Source organism: Phyllostomus hastatus, unplaced genomic scaffold (assembly GCF_019186645.2).
Source record: "Phyllostomus hastatus isolate PE091 unplaced genomic scaffold, TTU_PhHast_1.1 phas_contig_41, whole genome shotgun sequence".
Taxonomy (NCBI): Eukaryota; Metazoa; Chordata; class Mammalia; order Chiroptera; family Phyllostomidae; genus Phyllostomus; species Phyllostomus hastatus.
Window position 1 is genome coordinate 11,316,793 of NW_025333876.1, and position 23,406 is coordinate 11,340,198.

A 23,406-nucleotide genomic window follows, 5' to 3' on the forward strand; every position below is an offset into this window, starting at 1 on the left:
CATCTGTATCTATCCTTTTGGAACCCAAGGAGGCTATACTAACAAGTGTCTGTCTCTCCAGTTTTAAGGCTCTTTGTCTCTGGGGTGCACACTTCAGGGTTCCAGAGCTGCCACTGTCTCAGCTTCCTCTCTCTCCCCCGGGGCCTAGTGTGCACTGCCAGATCACTCCAACTGGTCATGCAAGAGAATCTCCATCTGTGGGACACCTGTGCCCAAGAGTTGCCCCAAGGCTAGTGAGTGTTCCCAGCCCATGCCTCCATATGTTGGCCTCAGCACGAGAGCAGGGGCATAGGCTCAGACTCCTGAGGTGCAGAGCAGCTGCATCTCAAGGGCCTGCAATGTGAGATGCATCTTGGTGTGGGACTCTGCCTGCAGGTGAAAAGCCCTGAGTGGGCCCTTCATCCGCCCATCCCATAACCAGCCCCTGCACCTCACCCTAATCAAGTGCACGAGGCAAAGAAAAGAGAGTGCTTCTCCCAGGGATCTATTTTAAAGTCTCAGCCCAGGAACCCACACACAATGGAGCATCTGGCTTTTCAACCTATATGCTGTAACATCTACCATGTTTGTTAGCCCCCCAGTGTCTTTGCTCCTCTTCTGGCCACCATTTTGCAGCAAGGGGCAGAAGTTTCGCAGTGGTGAACAGGGGCACAAGTGTCTTGGCCCAAGGTGGGGCATTTGGCCCACACAGACAGCTTAGGTTCTGTGCAGCCTATGTCATGAGCTGCTCACTTGTTGGGGCACTGCACTCTGGTTAGTGCTTCTTGCATTTGTTTACAGTTGTTCTGGGGCATGGATACCTATCAAACTCTACCTCTACTCTCAATTTTGGGTTGCCATCATTGCTTCTGGTAAACCCCTCCCTTCTGAGGGCAGAGGGGACATACTGGCTCTCAGGATTTCTTCCCTGCTCCCCAGCAGTCTGATCAGATCCCTTTGCTACAGAATGGCTAAAGTAAAAAAAGAAAATGCTAAGTGTTGAGAGAATGCAGAGTAATCATAACTGTTTAGTGGGAGTATAAATCAGTATAACCACTTTGGGGCACTTTATGTTAGTATAATACAGTGAAAGGCATCAACCCACAGCTCACAAGCCAAATCTAACTGTACCCTGTTTTCATATATCTAAAGAGCAGAGAACAGTTTTCAAAGAACTGAGCACTTGAGATAGGCCATTTGGATCACAAAGCCTAAAATTTTTACTAGATGGCCCTTTAAAGACTGCCACCTATGTATTGAAGCTAAGTGGAAGTGTATGTTTTGACTCAACAATTCCACTCCTGCTGGTTATGTATCTAAAAGATATATATATGTACAGTATATGTTCTCCTAAAAACATGTTGTAGAATGTTCACAGTAGCACTACTGGTAAGAACCACAAACTGAAAACTGCCCAAATTCCCATCAATATTAGGATAAATAAATAATACTAGATAACAATTTAAATGGTGATCTACAAACACAATATGGATGACTTTCAAACAATCTTGAGCAAGAGAAGCCAGACATACACAAACAAAACCACACTGTATGAAACCATTTATATATAGCTTAGAATCAGCAAACGAATCAATGCAGTTAGAAGTAGGGGTGAGAAGTGCATAACTAACTTAAGGGACCAGGAGAAGGGAGAACTACTAATAGACTGATAAATTTTTTTTCTTAAAAAGATTTATATTTATTCATTTTTAGAGAGAGAGGAAGGGGAAAAAGAGGGAAACATCAATGTGTGGTTGCCCCTTGCGTGTCCACTGCTGGTTACACCTGGCCTGCAACCCAGGCATGTGCCCTAACTGGGAATTGAACCAGTGACCCTTTGGTTCTCAATCCTGTGCTCAATCCACTGAGCTACACCAGCCAGGGCTGTTCATAAAGTTCTTTCTTTTATATGGGTATTGGCTTCACAGATATATTCATTTTGTGCAATTATACGGAGTAGAGTAAGAAAATAGAGGAATAGAAAACTGGTTTTATCACTAAAATAAGGCAATAGGCACTAAGATGTAAAACATTAATTTTAGTAAGTACAGAAATGAATGTAAAAAAATAAAACTTAAAACTTCTAATGGAAACCTAAATAAAACATTAATAATGATTGCCTTTAGGTACTAGGATAAATTTTCCAATGGTTTCAAAATATTCCACAATGAGAATGAACTTGATAAATAATCCAACTTACTAGACTTCTAAAAACTATAAATTTAGACAAATAACAAATAAATATTTTATATACCACAAGTCGGTTTACCTTTGGGAACAGCTCCTGAAACTCAGTGAACTTTTGCACAGCTTGCTCTTTCCCAATAAGAGAATGTTTATGAAAGAGAGTAACCTTTGAAAATTGTAGGAGCTCACAAGCTATTATGAAGGTCTAACATGTAAAAATTTAGATGCCAAAGGAAACCCAGCATAAATATACAAGGATTTATATTTTAAATGTTCACAGCAATGTCCATCAAAACCACTCACATGTCTACCAAATGAATAAACTGTAACCTATTTGTTACATGAAACACTACAAAGCAGTTAAAATAAACTTAAATATGTATGTATCAAGATGAAGAAGCTTTAAAAAATATTGTTTAGTATAAAAGATGAGGTGCAGAGTAAGTACAGTGCTGAGATTTGAAAACATGCAGAACAATGCTAATACTGTTTATAGATATTTATGCAGATAGTAAAAGTATAAAAATACGTATGGGAAAGAAACGTCAATTCCAGAACCACAGTTACCTGCCAGGATGTAAGAAAGGAAATGGAAAAGTATTGAAAGAAATCGTGGTATATTCACTCACATAGAACTTAGAAGAGAAAACCCATCACTATGTGGATCACCATCAGAAACATAATGCTGTGTGAGAAAAATTAGCTATAAAAAAATACATAGTGGTTCTTTCCACTTCCACAAAGTGAAAAGAAGCAGCAACAATCAACGGTTATCTGTAGTATCTTATGTATGTTTACAAAAAAGAGATGCCACTTATTGGAAATCATCAAATGGTACACTTAAGATTTGTACATTTAATTGTTTATGAATTTTAACCACCCTACTTTGACAACACCCCCAAAACCATACACAAATACCGACCTCTATAAATGACATACATGAAGAAAAAAACCAGATATACAAATGAAGTACCAATTAATGTAAAATATAAAGGACAGAGATTGTGTTAAATTAGACCATACAAACACAATTAAAACACTTATATTGTGGAAACTTTCCAAGACAAAATCTGTCTCCTAACCAGTAATTTGCAAGGAAAAAGAACAGAAAGAGAAAAGGAGACCTACAGATTAATACAGATCAAAAAGACAGTTATTACCATGTATAAACCTTTCGTAGATCTAACAAAACAAAATAAAAATAATGGAGGGACAAAGGTATGATATTTTTGAGACAAAGAGAAACACTAATGATATCAAAGAATTAAAAAATTTTAAAGCATTTAAAAATAATGACTGGTGCAAAAAGGTACTGTGGTATTATTTTAAAAAAGATACTTAGTATATAATTCTCTACATTTGTATGTGCTTAAAATATTTTCTTAAAAAAGTACAACACAATTAATTATTAGCACTAGCACAGAAGGGTATTTAGGAGACAACAGGATCATCATGCCCACATCAGAATTTGCAAAAATCAAACTGAACTTATGAAGAAAAGCATTCTATAAGATGAAAAATGCTTTTGAAATGCAAGTTTTAATAGTATTTCCAAATCTGAGCTATAAAATAAGAATTCCCCCCAAAATCAATGTCCTTTAAAAACAGAGGGTTAGATAAATTTTCAGAAATGAAAACACCTCTTGAATATACGCACATGAGAACACACAGTTCAGATAGTTTCAGAAGATTTATTGCCTTGACTATCTGTCTAGATAAGGTAGTGTATTTTATAAATACCAGACATGTCTAAACTCTTCTATTAAACCAATGACAGGATATTCCATTTATTAGAAAAAAGAGTGTAATACTGTATACCAACCTTCAATCAGATTTTTTCCAAATACCATTAACAAATAAATGAACTATGAGCTTTTAGGTGAGGGATAAAGGTCACCCAAACCAACAACTCTTATGAAACAGTAACAGGAGGGAAACAGGGCAGAGCTCAACTTGTAAACCAGACGCATGAAAATATGGTCAAAACAAGCAAAACCTATCACATTAAGGAAGACATTATTCACAAATCTCACAGGGAAAAAGTAATCGCTTGTTTTCAATATTAACAGAGCCTTGGTTCAGTGGCTGGCAGCACTACCAGCACTTGGTAAGAAACAATCACACTGACCAGACTCGCTGGGCCAACCTTCTACATCGAGACTGGTCACCTTGATCACGACAATCATTTAAGTTTCCAGGTACATAATGCCCAATGATGTCCTACTCACCTTGTAATTCTGGTGAGATTCGAAGTTGGAAAGTGGAGTGTTGCATGCAGTAGAAAAGGGCATCACTTTCATACCTCTATAAACAAGGCCTTTGTCATAGAGTTGTTTGAAGACCCACCTAGCAAGTAGAGACAAAGTTTTAGAATAATTATATAACCTAAACTGTTTCCCCAAATGCAAACATTTACGCCAGGTTATGTTTATAGTTTGTGTCAATCAAAGATGTGAAAAAACAATGTCTCTGAAGACTCTCTGGTAAATTACGACACATCAGAATGAGACATTATGTAGACATAGAAGTACTCTATCTGTTGACATGGAAACATGTTCATAACTTAATGTTGACTGAGAAAAGTAACTGGCACCATATTGTATAGTAAGGTACCAATTATGTAAAACTATACAAATCAGTATACATATTTATTTTTTTCATGAATGCTGAAAAAACAGATTTCCACTATGTCTGACATTTCAGTTTCTATTTTTAATAGTTTTCCGGTGTACTGCCTACAGCTTACATTTTATTATAATGGACAGTATTACACCACCAGGATTAGAATCTATTTCTCCTACTTTTATTAGAATATTTAATCATGCTGCTGTAAGGAAAATGTATTCAATACAACACTACAAACATCAGTTAAGTCATCCCTATGACTGCAACTCTCCCAAATGGATGCTTAGGATGCACTGGGGAGAACCGTTAAATTTTCCCACTTTAAAATTTGTCTTTATAGACCAATTCCTACATGCTTGTCACAATAAATGAATTAAAACCCCTCCCCTTTGCTATGATAAATGTTTATGAAAACTACATATTTTTATGGCACTCTTTGGCTTTAAATAAAGCTCAAAAAGTGATGTTTTATAATAAATTTCGCAATATTAAACTCAATCTTAAAGTATATACTTTGAGGCAGAACACTCATAGGGGACTGCAGAGTGTTATATTAGTTTTTGTATGACCCAGTTTCTAAGCCTAAGAGCAATAAAACTAGCTGCATGATCTCAGGTATGTCACAACTACTTGCCTTTATCTCAAACAGGGTTCTAACCTAATCCACAGGGCCCTTTGCATGAGGTGGGAAAATTCACATGGAAGTACTTTACATTTTTAGGCCAAAAAAAAAAAAAAAAAAAGAAAAAAGGTTCATTCAAGAAAATGTAAAAGTGTTTTATTTATCAAAGTAAAATGAATAGTCAAAATTGCACAATTACATTCTTAAAAATTCCACATATCACCCTCAGAATAATCAGTTTCTGCACAAAGATTCACACATTAATTTTTCCTCAGTGTGCTACTGAGTTCAGAGGTTTTGCTTGAATATTTCACAAGCACAGAATGTTTATCAATTTCTCCAATGACAACACTGACACGTCTTTTGATATATAACCCTAGTAACATTTGTTCTACTCCCTGTGAAGAGCTGAACATTTGTTCATGGCTTTCAACCACAATCGAATTAATAGTCAGTGTTCTCACTATCATTCTCCCATCAGAAGTAATAACAGCAACAATCTGGTTGATATAGGTCTCCAGAGTGGACATTGTGGTGCTCAGCCTGGCTACTCCAGGTAACACTGCAGAGTAAGTGACAGGAGGACCACATGGAACTACTTTATAAACTCAAACCACCAACTCAATCTAAATTATCACCATTGTTCCTAATGCTGTCATTATTAAAGGTATCACCTATGCTTTCTTTTATTTACCCTAGGCCTATGTGTCTTACTTATATACCAAGATGTTCCTCAGGGATACTAACATCTTAATACCAACAAACTTCAAAAGCTGTTTTCCCTTGACTCAAGTATGTTTTATATGAATCAAGAAGTAGAATGCAGAGCTGCAGTTTCCAACATGTAGACAGATACTACCCATAGCTGCACATTTAAATTTAAATTCATTAAAATTAGAAATTTAGCTTTTTGATCACAGTAGCCACATTTAAGTGATCAACAGCCCCAATCTAGAACATAAATATACCTTTCAGATGTTTAACACAAACCCTGGTTTTTAGATGCTCTAATCACGAGAACCCGAGCAGTTCAACAAATGGGAAGCTGTCTTCTCAAAATCCCTGGCGCAGCAGAAAATTTGATCAGCTTCTACCCTTGAGTACTTGGGTTTGGAGATGCACCCACAGGGTCACATCAGAGTCAAATGGTCTGAGAACTCTCCAAGGTGTCTTGCTCCACAAAGGCAAAGAATATGTGCTAAGCATGTGCAACAGATCCTGACTAACAGAAATGAAAGCAGGTAGATAGGAAGACAGTATGAGCCACAAACACCTACAATGCAGTGCAGTAAAGTGCTTCCTACAAAACAGCTTTGCAACTTGCCTGTAATAACTAACCTGAGTAATGTATAGAGGGATTTTACAACCCTAATAATGATGTCTCTTTACCCATCAATAATATGTAATGGTTTTCAGACTATAATATCAGGCTCAAGTTAAATCACCGATCAAGACTGGCATGGCAATAGTTGTCTTTTAACAGTAAATAAGTAAAACCCATTTTGAAATGGTTACAGAACAGTAACTGCACTATACTTTTCTCTTGGTATAAAATTCAAACACACAATCTCTTAGCCTTAATTCCCTAAAAAACAAGTTTCTGGAACCAGTTTCCCTAAGTTATATACCAATCAATTTGACAGAAATACTTTAAAGGGTTATTTGTTTTCATTAAGTTGACATTCAATATTTTATACTATACATTTCTGTGACTATTTCATAATTACCAATTTGTTCTTCTTAATCCCTTTGCCCTTTTTAACCAGCCTCCTAACCTCTTTTCATCTAGCAACCACCAGTTTTTCCCATTTATCTATAAGTTTGTTCATTTAGCATAATACCCTCTCTGTCCCTGCACATTGTCACATATAAGATCTCATTCTATATTTTTATGGCTTAGTAATATGCCATTGTATATAAGTATCCTACCTTTTTTATTCATTCATCTATTAATGGACAGTGAGGTTGCCTCACCATCTTAGCTATTAGTAACACTGTAATGAACCGAGATGCACATGTACCTTTTTGAAATAGTGTTTTATTTCCTTCTGATAAATATCCAGAAGGGGAATTGCTGGATTGTAAGACAGTTCCATCTTTATAACGTTTTTGAGGAACCTCAATGCTCTTTTCCATAGTGGCTGCACCAATTTCCAATCCCACCAACAATGCACGGGGATTCCTTTTCTCCACATCTTTGCCTACAATTCTGTGATTTATTGATATTGTATGATTTATAGATACCATGCCATTTATATTCTTTATTCTATGTAGTGGGAACCATTCTTTGTTGTGATGCAAAAACATTAATGCATTTGATTATGGCTTGCTGCTCAATCTTCTGGGGACATTATATATGACAAAGTACACGGATATCTTATTACCTATCTAGAAACCAAAATAAACTGAAAAAATTAAATCACTGTATGATACGGGAATGATGGTTACATGTTATTACCCCAAACCACAGAATATTCGACAACAGAGAACCCTAAAGTAAACTATGGACTTTGGGTGATTATAATGTGTCAACGAATGTTCAATTCATTGAAACAACTCAATCAAAAAACAACTCATCATCACTCTAATACACAGGTGGGCAAAGCAGGTTTACAGTTGTATGTAACACCAATTTTTTTTTAATATTTTCATTTTATTTACTTTTTTTTTTAGAGAGGGAAGGGAGGGAGATAGAGAGAAATATCAATGTGCGGTTGCTGGGGGTCATGGCCTGCAACCCAGGAATGTACCCTGACTGGGAATCGAACCTGCGACACTTTGGTTCGCAGCCCACACTCAATCCACTGAGCTACGCCAGCCAGGGGAAACAGATTTTTTTTTTAATATTTTATTATGCTATTAAAATTGTCTCGCTCCCTCCCTTTATTCCCCTCTGCCCTGCACAACCCCTTCCACCCACATTCCCCCTCTTTAGTTCATGTCCATGGGTCATACATATCAGTTCTTTGGCTTCTACATTTCCTATACTATTCTTAACTTTCCCCCGCCTATTTTCTGCCTAACATTTATGCTACTTATTCTCTGTACCTTCCCCCCACTCTCCCCATATACTCCCCTGTTGATAACCCTTCATGTGATCTCTATTTCTGTGGTTCTATTCCTGTTCTAGTTGTTTGCTTCTATTTTTGCTACAGGTGTGGTTGTTAATAACTGTTTGCTGTCATTTTACTGTTCACAGTTTTTGATCTTCTATTCCTTAAGATAAATCCCTTTAACATTTCATATAATAAGGGCTTGGTGGTGATGAACTCCTTTAACTTGACCTGATCTGAACTTGATCTGAGAAGCACTTTACCTGCACTTGCATTCTAAATGAAAGCTTTGCTGGATAGTCATCTTGGATGTAGGTTCTTGCCTTTCATGACTGGGAACACTTCTTGCCTGTAAGGTCTCTTTAGAGAAATCAACTGAGAGTCTTATGGGGACTCCTTTGTAGGTGACTGTCTCCTTTTCTCTTGCTGCTTCTAGGATTCTCTCCATATCTTTCATCTGAGCTAACGTAATTATAATGTGCCTTGTGTCTCGGGTGTATTCCTCCTTGGGTTCAACTTCTCTGGGACTCTGGGCTTCCTGGAAGTGTATTTCCTTTGCCAGACTGAGGAAGTTCTCCTTCATTATTTGTTCAAATAAGTTTTCAATTTGTTGCTCTTCCCCTTCTCCTGCTGGAACCCCTATAATTTGGATGTTGGAACATACTTTAAAGATGTCCTGGAGGTTCCTAAGCCTCTCATTTTTTTGAATTCTTGTTTCTTCATTCTGTTCTGGTTGAATATTTTCTTCCTTCTGCTCAACACCATTGATTACAGTCTCAGTTTCCTTCCTGTCATTGTTGGTTCCCTGTACATTTTCCTTTATTTCACTTAGCACAGCCTTCAATTTTCATGTAATTTGCGAAAATATTCCACCAATCCTGTGAGTATCCTGATTACCAGTGTTTTTAACCGTGCACCTGATAAGCTGGCTATCTCTTCGTAGCTTAGTTTTATTTTTTTCTGGAGCTTTGATCTGTTGTTTCATTTGGGCCAATTTTTTTTGTCTCAGCACACCTGCTACATATAAGGGGCGGCAACCCACATCGCTGCTTTGTGACGCTGTATGTGGGGGAGGGGTTGATAGGGAACATTAGCGCTTGCTCCACTCTCTGCTGGATTTCAGTCACTTCCCCTACTACCCACAAGCACAGTGGGCCCTTCTGGTGATGGTTCCCAGGTGGGTGGGCTTGTGTACATTCTAGGACCCAGTGGGTCTCTCTAATGAACTTTCCCGTGAGACTGGGAGTTTCTCCCATTGCCACCTCAACCTCCACAGGTGTTTTTAATTGGTGGTTTGAGGCTTTATTTCCCAGAGCAGGGACGCCGGGTTGCAAGGTCTGCCTTGCTCCCGAGCTGTTTCTCCTGGTTTATCTGCATGTGGATCTGGGACCACCTGTTCCACCAGCTGCTGCCTTGCCAGTCTGCCAGCTGTTGGCTCGCATGCCTGGCTCCACAATCTGCTACCTTGTGGAGTGTGCCAACCACCACCTTGCCCACCCCGCTCCTCTACCATCGCTTTGCCACGACTCCTATCTGCCCGGCTGCCCATCTCTGCCCCTCCTACCAGTCCTACCAGTCTGGATGAATGCTTCTTCTTTCACTCCTTGGTTGTCGGACTTCCATATAGTTTGATTTTCTGCCAGTGTGGTTGTTTTTTTGTTTTTAAATTGTTGTCCTTTTAGTTGTTTGAGGAGGAACAGTGTATCTACCTATGCCTCCATCTTGGCTAGAAACTACTCCAAAACAGAGTTTATTCTTGCATTATTTATTAATTGTTGCATTTTCCATTTGAACAACTATAAATCTACTTTTGCTCACTCCTGTGTAGAATTATATTTACAATTTCAAATAAACCTACCAGACAGATTCCATGAATTCTGGATACAGAGTTTTATAGTCATTGTCAAAGTCAATCCATCGGCCAAGTCTGTTAACAGTAGACTACAAAGAATATAAATATTAGTTATTAGAGAATGATTATTTTGATATTGTACACCAATGTGTTTTACTTCCTTTTTAAAGCATTGTTTTTTAAAAGATTTTATTTATTCATTTTTAGAGAGAGGGGGAGGGAGAAAGAGAAGCAGAGAAACACTGATGTGTGAGAGATACATAGATTAGCTGCCTCTCAAATGCCCCTATCTGAAGACCTGGCCTGCAATCCCAGAATGTGCCCTGACTGGGAATTGAGCGTACAACCTTTTGGTTGCAGGCTGGTGCTCAACCCACTGAACCACACCAGCCAGGGCAAATGTGTTTTGCTTTATCACCACATAGAATAATTTTGAGAAAATATAACAATCAATGATTCAAGTTAATCTATATTGTAATAAACATGCTATATAAGGTTAAGAACCAGCTTTTTACCAGCATTCATCCTGTATGTAAATAATGTTATTTACAAGTATTAATATGCCTTTAAAGTGTACCAACCACCTGGCAAATACCACAGGTATATGTGTTGCCGGCAAGAATCATTCATAGGTACTAAAACTACTGAGTTAAGGTATAAGAAACAAAGTATTTGCAATCTCCCCACTGAATAATGATTAATTACAAAGGAAAAACTCTGACTTTACAATGAAGAAACTTGACACAGACCACCTTAGTGACTGAAGTTAACATTACCAATGACACATCAGTATCATAGGCCTCCTGATTATGATAGACTGAGAAGGGTATGATGGTATGATGTTACTTCTTCAGTATTTTTTCCAAAAATGGAAAAACTTACACTGAATTATGAAGAAATGTTAGATATTGAGGGACAAAATAACTGGTTTTTACTATTTAAAAGTGACAAGAACATAAATGACAAAGATTGAGGGAATGTTCCATATTTAAGGAGACTAAGGAAGTATGACAAGTAGACTTCCAGCAAGATGGAGGCATAGGTGGACACACGGTACCTCCACGCACAACCAAGATTGGAACAACAATTTAGAGGCAGGATAACACCCAGAACCAACAGAGAATTTATCTGAATGGAAGTCGGACAGCGAAGAAGTTGAAATAGACCCGTATTGTAGGAGGGGCGGAGACAAGCAGCCGGGTGCGGAGAACAGGGAGAACTAGGCGCATAAGGCAACCGGGAGCGTGTAAGGCATCTGGGGCGCGAAAGATCGCAGTGGGTGGACCCTGAGTACGCAAGTGGCAGCTGGCAGACCCAGTGAGGCGGCGATTGTGGAGCAGGGCAGAGCGTGCAACCAAGGATCCCAGGGAAGGGACTGAGGTCCCATGGAGAACGGAGCTACCGCCATTGTTCCCTCTCGAGCCCTCCCCCACATATGTCACAATGTAGCAACTGGGGTGGCCAGCCCTGGTGAAAACCTAAGGCTTCACCCCTCACTGTAACAGGAGTGACCAGACCAAAAAAGAGAGAGAGAGAGAGAGAGAGAGAGAGAGAGAGAGAGAGAGAGGGAGGGAGGGAGGGATGGATGGACACACGTCTCAAACAGAAGAACAGATCAATGCCCCAGGACTCATCATTTTAAGCGACCAAGAGATAGCCAATCTATCAGATGCACAGTTCAAAACACTGGTGATCAGGAAGCTCACAGAATTGGCTGATTTTGGGCGCAAATTAGATGAGAAAAATGCAGGTTACCATAAAAGAAATGAAGGAAAATGCACAGAGAACCAATAGTGATGGGAAGGAAACTGGGACTCAAAACAATAAAGTGGACCAGAAGGAAGAAAAAAACAACCAAACAGGAAAGAATGGAGAAATAAGAATTAAAAAAAAAAGGAGAAGCTTAGGAACCTCCAAGACATCTTTAAACGTTCCAACATCTGAATTATAGGGTACCAGAAGGGGAAGAGGAAAAGCAACAGATTGAACAGGTATTTGAACAAATAATAAAGGAGAACTTCCCCATTCTGGCAAAGGAAACAGAATTCCAGAAAATTCAGGAAGCTCTGAGAGTCCCAAAGAAGTTGGACCCAAGAAGAAACACACTAAGGCACATCATAATTACATTAGCCAAGGTAAAAATGAAGGAGAGAATCCTAGAAACAGCAAGAGACAAGGAGACAGTTACCTACAAAGGAGTTCCCATCAGACTGTCAGCTGATTTCCCAAAAGAGACCTACAGGCAAGAAGGGGCTGGAAAGAAGTATTCCAAGTCATGAAAGACAAGGACCTATATCCCAGATTACTCTATCCAGCAAAGTTTTCATTTAGAATGGAAGGACAGATCAAGTGCTTCTCAGATAAGGTCAAGTTAAAGGAGTTCATCATCACCAAGCCCTTATTTTATGAAATGTTAAAGGGACTTATCTAAGAAAAGAAGATTAAAAGGACAGCAAACTCACAATTATTAACAACCACACCTAAAGCAAAACCAAAAGAAACTAAGCAAACAACTAGAACAGGAACAGAACCACAGAAATGGAGATCACATGGAGGGTTAGCAACAGGGGAGTGGGAGGAGGAGAGGGGGGAAAAGGTACAGAGAATAAGTAGCATAGATTGTAGGTTGAAAATAGATAGGGGGAGGGTAAGAATAGTATGGGAAATGTAGAAGCTAAAGAACTTATAAGTATGACACATGCACATGAGTAAAGGGGGGGATGTGGGTGGGAGAGGGTGTACAGGGTGGAGGGGAGTGAAGGGGGAAATAGGACAACAGTAATAGCATAATCAATAAAATATATTTAAAAAAAAGGAGGTATGACAACTAAATGCAATGTATGCTTCTAAACTGGATCACAGATCAGAAATGAAAGTTAGTGGAACTGGTTAAATTTCAGTAAGGTCTAACAAGTTTATCACTGTTAATTTCTTTTTAGTAATTTGCTTTCGATAATTATATTATGATCATGATGGTGTTACCCGGTCAGTGAAAAACACAGATGAACTCTTCATGCTACTTTTGCAATATTTTTATATTTATTAATTTTAGAGAGAGGAAGGGAGGGGGGAAAAGAGAGAAACATCAATTTATTGTTTCACTTATTTATGCATTCATTAGTTGCTTCTTCTATGTGCCCTCACAGAGATTGAACCTACAACTCTGGTGTAACAAGACGATGCTCTAACCAACTGAGCCACCTAGCCAGGGCCTACTTTTGCAATTTTTAATAAGTCTGAATTAATTCATAATAAAAAATTTAAAAACAAGAAAACAAAGACCCAAATGCATATTATAATCACCAGAATTTTTCCCTACTGGCAACCAGAAAGAAAAGTTATAGGGGAAAATTTTAAAGCTTTGATTTTTCAAGCTGATTAAAGAAAATTTTATTCATTAATGAAGAGAAGTTATTCAGTGTTTTGAGCAAAGGGCAAGATGAACAGTTTTATGGAAGAGATAACTTGGCAGGATGGGCAAAAAGAACATGAACAAGAGACCAATTAGTAGACTGTTACAGAAATAAAGAGATGAAAGGCTAGGGAAAGGGTGTAGGAATGAAAATAAATGACTAAATAAGAGATACTAAGAAGGAAGACTTGATAGGATTTGACATTTCATTTGATCATGAGGATTAATATTTGAAGCCTGATACCATTAGCAGAATTGAGAATTCTGAAGAACTGCAATTTTGAGAAGTCAAAGTAGTAAGAAGATGGGTAAGGCGAAAAAAATAAAAGCCAGACATTTTTTAAGTTGTAGAAACAAAGAATTGGGTTGACCAAAAAATTTGTTTTTTTCCCCCCCTGTAAGATGGCTGTAGTAGAGCTTAGTTATCGTTTAACTTTAATCAAAAACAATTTGTTTGACTGTATTGTGATAGTTGTCATATCAGTGTGAATTAAAAAAAAACTTATCAAAATTGGTGAATTTTTGTTTAGCCATTTTAATAATAATAATTATTATGCTTTATTATTTTAAGAAACTTTTTTTAAAAAACTGAAAGGCAAAAATAGATTCGTGCAGGGTATGGAGAAGGCCCTGTGACCTATCAAATTTTTCAAAAGTGGTTTGTGAAGTTTCCTGCTGGCAATTTCTCAATGGACAATGCTCCATAGTCCATTAGACCAGTTGAAGTAGACAGTCATCCAATTGAGACATTGAGAACAATCAACCTTAGACAATGTGGGAGAAAGCTGACATAAATATCCAAATCAACAGTTATTGGTGAAAGTGAAAAATGTGTCTTTTATTTTACTGAAAGAAAACCACATAAACTTTTTGGCCAACGCAATAATTAATTGAGAATGAAGGAAGAAATAAGGAGTTGAGAACCTTTGTTCCTAAGCTTTTAAAAACAAGAAAGGGCAGGAGCTCTGACAGCACTTCACAGTTACCTAAAGGTACCAGCTATGGGAGCTCTACTACTAACAGGGGTGGGCAAGATGGAAGTAATATTCATGTAACTATGGGTCTAAATTAGAATTCATTTTAATGTCTGATTTTTTAAAATTACAATATTCAAGTTAGTCTATTTGTTAGGATAGACTGATTCCTGTCATATACTGTGGACAGGTAAAAGATTAAACACAGAAGACTAATTAAGCACAAAGAAATAAAAGAGGCTTCAGTTTAAGCTACAGTCCAAGCATTAGGATTGGAGGTGGAAGCTAAACACTCCTTTAAAAAGGATGGTTCACCTCTCTCTTGTTAAAACCTCACACAGATAGCCATACTTTCAGGAGCATAAAAAAAAGCACAAAGGACCATAAACCATTTCAACTCCCATTTAAATTAGAAGTTTTTCTTCATTCTATTGAAAATAACCAAACATACCTTCCACTCGGTAGAATATCTCATCACAATGGTTCGGCACTGATTGTTATATTCCATAATTCCCATTTTGGCTACATCCTCTGGTCCTCTGATTCCCAGTAGCTTATCAATTTCATATTCCTGAAAATTTACAATAAGATTGTTAACAACCCAGCCCTATAAAACAAATGTAATTCGGCCACTCTAGATAATAAAATAGATTAAAAAAATTAGTTCTCAGAAAATCTAAAAAAAAAAAAGAAAAGGAACTATAAATAGTATTATAGAAATGAAATAGAAGAAACACTCTTATTATAGTAAAAATTTATCATACTTATTATATACATGACAAAATCTAATGCTTAATTTAAAAAAATCAGCCCTGGCTGGTGTGGCTCAATGGACTGAGCACTGGCCTGTGAACCAAGAGGTCACCAGTTCAATTCCCACTCATTTAACATGCCTGGGTTGCAGTTAACATGAACTGGTCCCCAGTTCGGGGCATGCAAGAAGCAACTAATTGATGTTTATCTCACATGCTGATGTTTTCTTCCCTCTCCTTCTCCCTCCCTTCCCCTCTCTCTCTGATTAAATAAGTAAAATCTTAAAAAAAAAAAAAAATCAAAACATGGGTTGGCAACTCTAACATACCACAGGTAAGCCATGACAATCCCATCCAAATCTTCTGTCAACATGAAATCCACTCTGGTGAGCATATCTTGTAACTATATCTTTAATTGTCCCTGCAAGTATATGTCCATAATGAGGCAGTCCAGTTGCAAAAGGAGGCCCATCATAGAAAGTAAACCTAATCAACATAATAAAAATATGTTAAGTAATTTTAAAATAGCAAAAATTTGTGACATTTTTCTATACATGGTTCTTGGCACAGTGGAGTCTTCAAGAAGAAAAGCAGTGAGACCAGGAAATTCAGGTAACTGATTAGATATTTACTAGAAGCCTTGCCTTCAAAAAAGCTAATAATGAGAGAGCTGGAGAGGCCTCCATTGGGCCATCCTCTCTTCACTGATTAGTCCACACATAACCCAAGTTATTCATCCTGACACTGAACAATTAAGTTACTTATCAGTAAAATAAAGCAACAAATGCCCATCTCATGAAGTTTTTGAGCACATGAAACACATGACGAAAAAAAAGGACGGGTCTTTAGGTGACTGGAAGACCAGTACAGGCATGAGGTACCCTAATAGAAGACTATAACTAGTTTAAGTACTTAAATGAGGTGGTGATAATGAGAAAAGTGGAAAGGAAGAGGGTGATTATGTACACTCTAGTTAATAACGGTTCAATTTTAAATGGCTTTTAACATTGCAATTTTATTAGAACATTCAAGTCAATCTCTTTAGATGTTTTAAAGAAAGTGAATCTAATCTACTAAGAACCATTCATTAAGAGTCTATTCTGAATAGATTCAGAGTCTATTAAGAATTCATCCATTCATTGTACATGTACAACTGAGAGCACACACTATATAGACCTAGAAGACTCTGGTAGTACAAAGGTGAACACAAAGTTCTTGCCTTAATGGAACACAGCCTAAGTAATGATTATTCTTAAGGACTCTATCTTTACCAAAGAAATTCACATACTTTGGCCTATGTTTTGACTGCTTTAAGCATTCTTGAAAACAATTAAATTCAGACCAGAACTTCAAGATTTTCTCTTCTTCGGCAGGGAAATCAATGTTTTCTGGAACTTGAACCATTTTGGTGCTGCAAGAGAAATCAAATTTATTATTTTCAAAAGAAGGGTCTAGGAGTAAAGATTACCATACATTAAAATGAGTATATATATTACTACCCCTGACACTACATGACACTTTAAAAATAATTATAGCTTTTTTGTGGTAAAGTTCATGCACTATAAAGTTGACCTTTTTAAAGTGTACAATTTGGGGTTTTTTAGTATATTCACAAATTGTGTAACCATCACCGTGCTTTAATTCTGGAACATCCTTATCACTGCTCCCTCCCTCTCCTCTAAAAACCTGTACACATTAGCAGTCACTCCCCATTCCCTACTTCCGTAGCCCCTCAACAACCACTAATCTGCTTTCTGCTCTATAGATTTTTCTCTTTACATTTCACATAGTGGGATCATGTATATACAGCCTGTTTTGTCTGGCTTCTTTTGTTTAGAATTAGGTATTCAAGGTTCATCCGTGTTGTAATATGTATTCACATTTCATTTCTTTTTATACTGAGTGATATTTTACTATAAAAACACACCACATTTTGTTTATCCATTAATCAGTGCATGGACATTAGGACTGTTTCCACTTTTTGGCTATTGAACAATGCCATGAATATACATGTATAAGTGTTTTGTGTGAGCATATTTTTTCAGTTCTCTTGGGTATATATACCCAGGGAGTAGAATTGCTAGATCATATTGTAACTGTGTTCAACTCTTTAAGAAACTGCCCAAGTTTTTCCTATAGCTGCTGCATCTTAAAATATTCTTCCAGCAGTGAATGAAGACTGCAGTTTCTCTAAGTCCTCACTTTATTACCCATTACTGAATTACAGGAAATCTTAGTGGATAGGAAATGGTAACTCATTGTTGTTTTGATTTGCATTTCCTTAATGATTAGTGATAATGAGCATGTGATTACTATGCATTTTTATATTTTCTTACAGAGCTGTGTATTCATCCTTTGCCCAGCGTATAATTTGGTTGTCTTTTTATTGCTGTGTTGTAAGAGTGCTTTATATATTCCAGATATAAGCTTCTCAGTTATATAATTTGCAAAAATTTTCTCCCATTGTGTAGGCTTTCTTTTCATTTTCTTCATGTTATTATCTGAAGCACATACACTTTTAAACTGGTGAAGTACAGTTTATCTACTTTCTGTTTTGTTACTTGAGCTTTTGGTGACATATCTAAAAAAACCAAAACCTAAAACAAGGCCGTGAATATTTAGCTCTTAATATTTTGGTTGATCCATTTTGATTTATTTTTATATAAAGTATGAGACAGGGATAATGATTATTTTTTAAATTATTGCAAAACTTGTGTCCAAATCACACTCTTCATCTATTTTTCAACAATATAACATTTAGTAATTGCAGACGATATGCTTCTAAATGTAAAAAAGAAAATCTCGGGAAGTCTCTTGAATGACGATAAAAATTCAACAATTTAAAAAAAAAAATCTCAAAAATAGGTGAGAATTAGTACCTGCATCCACAGAACAAAAAACACTTCTGTTGAAATAATCTCACCTCCTGAATTTCACGTTAAACCTCAGTAACAGTAATTTGCTATTGAGGAATGACAAGCATAACCTAAATAAGAAAATTTAAAGCTAAAAAGATGAAAATCTTGCATTCACATAATTCCTAGCTCATTCTTATTTTCTATTTTATCCTTTTTTATTGCTTATTCATGATTTTTGGAAAGGACAAACCTTATAGTTCTCTGATTTAATCCCTAGTAAAAGAAGTCTTAAGGTATCCTTACACAGTTCTGCTAATAATCATTTGATCCATCCAGGGCTGCTTAACTATCTGGTGAGCATCCTCAAGTCCATTCCTCCTCAAAACCCACTTAATATTACTTTATAGTTCTAATTAGGTTGGTGACCAGATTTCCAAGCCAACATGAGATTAGAAGGGGACAGGACTGCTGAAAATGGAAAAGCAAACAGAGAAGATGGAAAACCTTAAACCTATAAAAGCCTGGAGCAAATGACTTTAGAAATTCTGAAAACATTAAAGAGTAATCACAGTAATCGACCCATGTCATCAAAGCAAAATTTTGTTATAAGCATTGCTTCTCCTTCTTTATGTTTGAGATTCAAGAGTACTTCTGAGTTTTATATAGGGAAAAAAGTAAAAAAGGAATAGGTGGATTGTTTAATTCTGATTAAATGGTATTAAACAAAAGTTGATGGCATTTTGGATCTTCAGCTATTGTTGCAACCTCCAGCCTTTCAAGGTGAGAAAAAGGTGTTAGTTTATACATTTACAGATTAGGGGTCCTCCTGGTTTAGGGACTACCTTATTGGAGGACAACTAAAACTTAAGGGATCACATCGGAAGACTAGATCTTTAGATATCAACACATTTATTTCTGTAACTTCTAATGATCCTCATGGCTGGTCCTACAATTGCCAGGATCTGTGGAAACTATTAAGAGTAGACTTACCAGTTCTACCTCTGAATAAGGAGTCAGTACTTACATTTTAACAAGACCAAAGGATTATCATGTACATCAGAGTGTGAGTCATTACTCTGCAACTGTTCTGAGCACATTCAGGACTATCTAGCTAAACTTTTTATTTTTTTGAGAAAATGAGATTTAAGGTTTCTGTGAAGATGGCTCATAACTTTTATAAAAATTTCTAGGGAGCCACTATTCCCCAAAAGACTAAGAATTACTGCATTATTATGCCAAATACAAAGACTCAAAGTAATGGCATTGCACATTACTTTGAAGAGCCATATTATCAGTGACAGGGCTGCACTCACTATGGAAGAGAAACGGCCTCCATCTGTAGATCACAGGCGTGCTCTGGCTCCTCACATCCACTGGAAAACTGTACTTGCACTATGGCATCCAGTAACCACAGGGCACTTGTAGGTGAGAAAGAGAAGGAAAATTAACTTCATCGAAGCTGTGCTCAGGAATACAATCTCCTCTTCTTCCCTCTTACTACTATATCCAGGTCTCCAAGCTTCCCAATTCCATATTCCTTCAGACCTCTTTAGGCTCAACTTCCTGTTCAGCAATTTCTTCATACCCTCTTTGACTTTTACCTGAATAGGTTTTAGAAAATAAATTTCATGATCTTCTTTGTCACACCTGCTCCCACTTTCAATTCAACCATAGTTGTAGCTCCAGTATTCATTCCTGTTACCTGAAATTTCTGAGTCACCCTTAATACTACCAAATGATGCCTACATCCAATTGATCACCAAGTCATAGGGATCTTGCTTTTACTGTTCTTCATAACCCATTGCACTGAGTCAAACTGAACCCCAGAGGTAGTCCATCTCTAGCCTTTTCTCAGTTTAGTTATATCCTATCGTACAAAGACAGTAATTAAAGCACTGTTTTTATAGACAAATACCTAAAATAAATATCCATACAGGTGACTAAAATAAACTACAGTACATCAATATCATGCAGACATTAAAAAGAACAAATCTTAATATATCAAATATACATACTACCTACGCATACTGAGAAAGGTCACAGCAATAGCAATTTATACTATGTGTCATAACTTTCAAGAGATTTTTAAAACACATACATTAAATCTATGTTTAAGTAATTTTGTATTTAAATTTAGAAGGCAACCCACCAAACTTAACTGAGTACCATCAGGAAGTAGGACTGGAGGGGAAGGCATGAACCAACACGTTTTCATATTATCTAACAAGAAAAATCTGATTTTTTGAACATTGTTTTTTATTTTTCAGCCCTGGCTGGTGTGGCTCAGTGGATTGAGTGTCAGCCTGAGAACCAAGGGGTCACCTGTTCAATTTCCAGTAGGGGCACATGCCTGCCTGGGTTATGAGCCAAGTCCCCAGTAGGGGGCACATGAGAGGCAACCACACATTGATGTTTCTCTCCCTTTCTTTCTCCCTCCCTTCCCCTCTCTCAAAAATAAATAAATCTTTTAAGAAATTATTTTTTATTTTTCAATTACAGTTGACATACAGATTATATTAGTTTCAAAGCATACACCCCAGTGATTATAGACATTATATAAACTACTAAGTGATATCCTGATATACCTTGTACCAACCTGACACCATACATAGTTTCTGATGTTTTAAATTACATTACAGAGTATGTAATGTAATTTAAGAAACCGGCCGGACAGTGAAAGAAACAGAAATGTTAGTGTGCTAATGGCTGCTGACCAGCTAATAAAATACTGTTCACATGCCTGTTTTGCCTGTTGGAACTTTGGATTAATTTCCAGGGGGCCATTTCCACTTGTTGTTCAGCCAAGCGCCATTCAACACGTTGTTTGTACATGGGCCTTCCTGACTGCTGTCCCCAGCCAATTTATGGGAGTAGACATTTGTATACACAAATTCTGTGCTTATACCAGAGCTTGCCACATTTCACCTTCTACTACCCTTTGCCCGAAGCTATTGTAAATTCTTTCAGTCTTCCTCTTTCTTCTTCCTTCCCTCTGACTTCAAGTATAAAACAACTTGCCAAACTCTGGAATAATGGACATGCTGTCTTTTCTACCTAGTCCTGCTACTGACCCCTAGACCAGTCTTTCTGGCTAGCAGTTTTGGCTCAATAAAATCTTACTTACAAAAGATTTTCAGCTGTAAAGTTAAAGTTTTTTAAACACTTCATACTACTGTTTTGAATCCTGCATACCAGTATTGATTAACCCTCACAATGCAAGAGCTCTGAAAGTAACATTTCTGTATTAAAAAGAAATCCAATGGTTCCTCACTGCCAACAGCATTCTATAGACTTTTCAATGGAACACTCAAGGCCACCTTATTCTTACCCTAAACTACTACTCTTACTCCTGACTTTTATTTACTCCTATAAAGCTCTAGGTCCAGCTACACCAGCCTCTTGGTCACTGCTAAAAAGCAAAACCATTCTCCTCTATCAAGCCCTTTCTCCACATACTCTAACACTACTTAGCTTAAATGGACTCTCCTTTATCAGGTTTTCAGATTCCTCGTTTTCTGAATACCTCCTTCCCCTGAATCTGCTGCTCTCCTACATATAGTAGTTTATGTGCATTGCACGTTTCACACACTCCAATTCAACTGTAAACTTGTTGCTGGCAGTAGTAGCTTACTTTCTAACCCACACTGCATGCTTACATGGTTAAGTGCTCAAAAACGTTTGTTTGAATGCATCCCTTTGTCAGCATCCTTAAGTTTCCTCAGTGATACTCCTACCTGCCTCCCCAATCTATCCCACACCATGGGCTCTTTCTGGCCCAAGATAATAGCTTTAAATTTTACAGTTTCGGTGCCACCACTTAGTATGTGAGCTACAGGAAAAGTTACTCAACCTTTAAACCTCAATTGTGTCATCTGTAAAATAAAGGCCATAAACATTCACAATGTTAACTTAATCAGTGAAATAATGGCTATTACAGATCACAACAATCAGATGTTATCCACTTAAGCTATTACTTCGTTGCCCACAAATTCCATTCTATTGCCCCTGTCTTTCCAAAAACACTTAAAGACTATAATTTACACTTTCCTGCCTTGTCTCTTACATATATAATTCACTCTTTAACCACTAATAATATTATCTTCAAGGCCCCAAACCTATCGCAGCTCCTCAGAAGCCGTCTCCTCCCACTTCGAGACTCCAGAGGTCTTCCTTCCTCCTCCGTGCACACGGCTTTAGTCAGGCAGCGAGGGCCGAGGACAAGGTCGTGCTTACTTCCCCTCCAGTCACAGGTACTCGGCAAAGAACGCCCTTCCACGGGAACGTAGTATTTGACCTGTTCTTATGAATACAACGACTTCGAAGTTATTTCTAGTTTCGCCCACTTTCTGCACTTTTCCAGCAAGCTCGACCACACCAAAATCCGCAACCACGATTCCAGTTTGTAAAGGAACTTCCATGGGTTGCAAAATCTTGCAAGAGAACTAGGATTCGTACCCAGTTCCGAGTTCTTTATCCCACTTACAGCCCCTCCCAATCTTCTCCTTGGAAATAGATATGCACGCAACTAACCCACAGCCCTACAGACATTAAACAAAACCCCACCAAAACGTGTTCCTAAGGTGCAGTACCTGACGTCTCCTAGCTGTCTCTCCAGGGAAGGAGCGCAGGCACGTTGCCGTCAGGCGACCAAAGGTGATGCAACGCCGAGACCCGGCCAGGCTGAGGAAGCCGTTCTGCGCCAGCTAATCAGCGTGCGTGGCTAGAGACCAGGGAACAAAGAGAACGGCAATTGGCTGAATGAGAGTCTGACCACGCCCACCCGCTCGCTAACCTGCGTTGTGGGATGGGAAAGCGGCTGGGCGATTCAAAGCGGCTTGGGTAATGGTGGAGGGAATCTGAAGTGGCTTCTGGGGTGGGGACTGATTGGGACGGGCACTAAATGGCCGCTGAAATTGTGCATTCTGATGGGTGTTGTCAAATAGGTGCATTCGTTTGTCAGTGTTTACTTTTCTATACGTTAAACCAATGAAATCCAACAACAGTGGCCTTGATAATTGTAGTGTGGAGCTGCGAGCTAGCGATCCCAATTTCCTAGGTAACCATTACAGGAAGCAGCCTTAGCGCTGGGACT

General features: G+C 37.8%; 1 protein-coding gene, 1 non-coding gene and 1 pseudogene across 4 annotated transcripts in view; all 3 read right to left on the reverse strand.

The window, feature by feature from the left end:
* The window catches only part of IARS1 (isoleucyl-tRNA synthetase 1), a 109,727-nt gene extending 86,736 nt beyond the window's left edge, over positions 1-22,991 (reverse strand). Inside the window, exons 1-8 of one of the 3 annotated variants that reach the window (XM_045844729.1) lie at positions 22,904-22,983; positions 22,430-22,608; positions 19,628-19,732; positions 16,745-16,867; positions 15,786-15,942; positions 15,156-15,275; positions 10,325-10,407; positions 4,395-4,512 (exon numbers count right to left, since the gene is read on the reverse strand). In XM_045844729.1, the coding sequence (XP_045700685.1) occupies positions 4,395-4,512; positions 10,325-10,407; positions 15,156-15,275; positions 15,786-15,942; positions 16,745-16,867; positions 19,628-19,650 (624 nt within the window). In that variant the 5' untranslated portion in view covers positions 19,651-19,732; positions 22,430-22,608; positions 22,904-22,983. Of the gene's footprint in view, positions 1-4,394; positions 4,513-10,324; positions 10,408-15,155; positions 15,276-15,785; positions 15,943-16,744; positions 16,868-19,627; positions 19,733-22,429; positions 22,614-22,903 lie in introns of all 3 variants that reach the window. The other 2 variants (XM_045844730.1, XM_045844731.1) reach the window with 2 other exon arrangements.
* Positions 5,685-5,943, reverse strand: LOC123822650 (annotated as a pseudogene).
* On the reverse strand, positions 19,598-19,731 carry LOC123822807. Its single transcript, XR_006786428.1, has one exon. It is a non-coding gene; the product is annotated as a small nucleolar RNA SNORA84 (small nucleolar RNA).
* Positions 22,992-23,406: the final 415 nt, after the last annotated feature.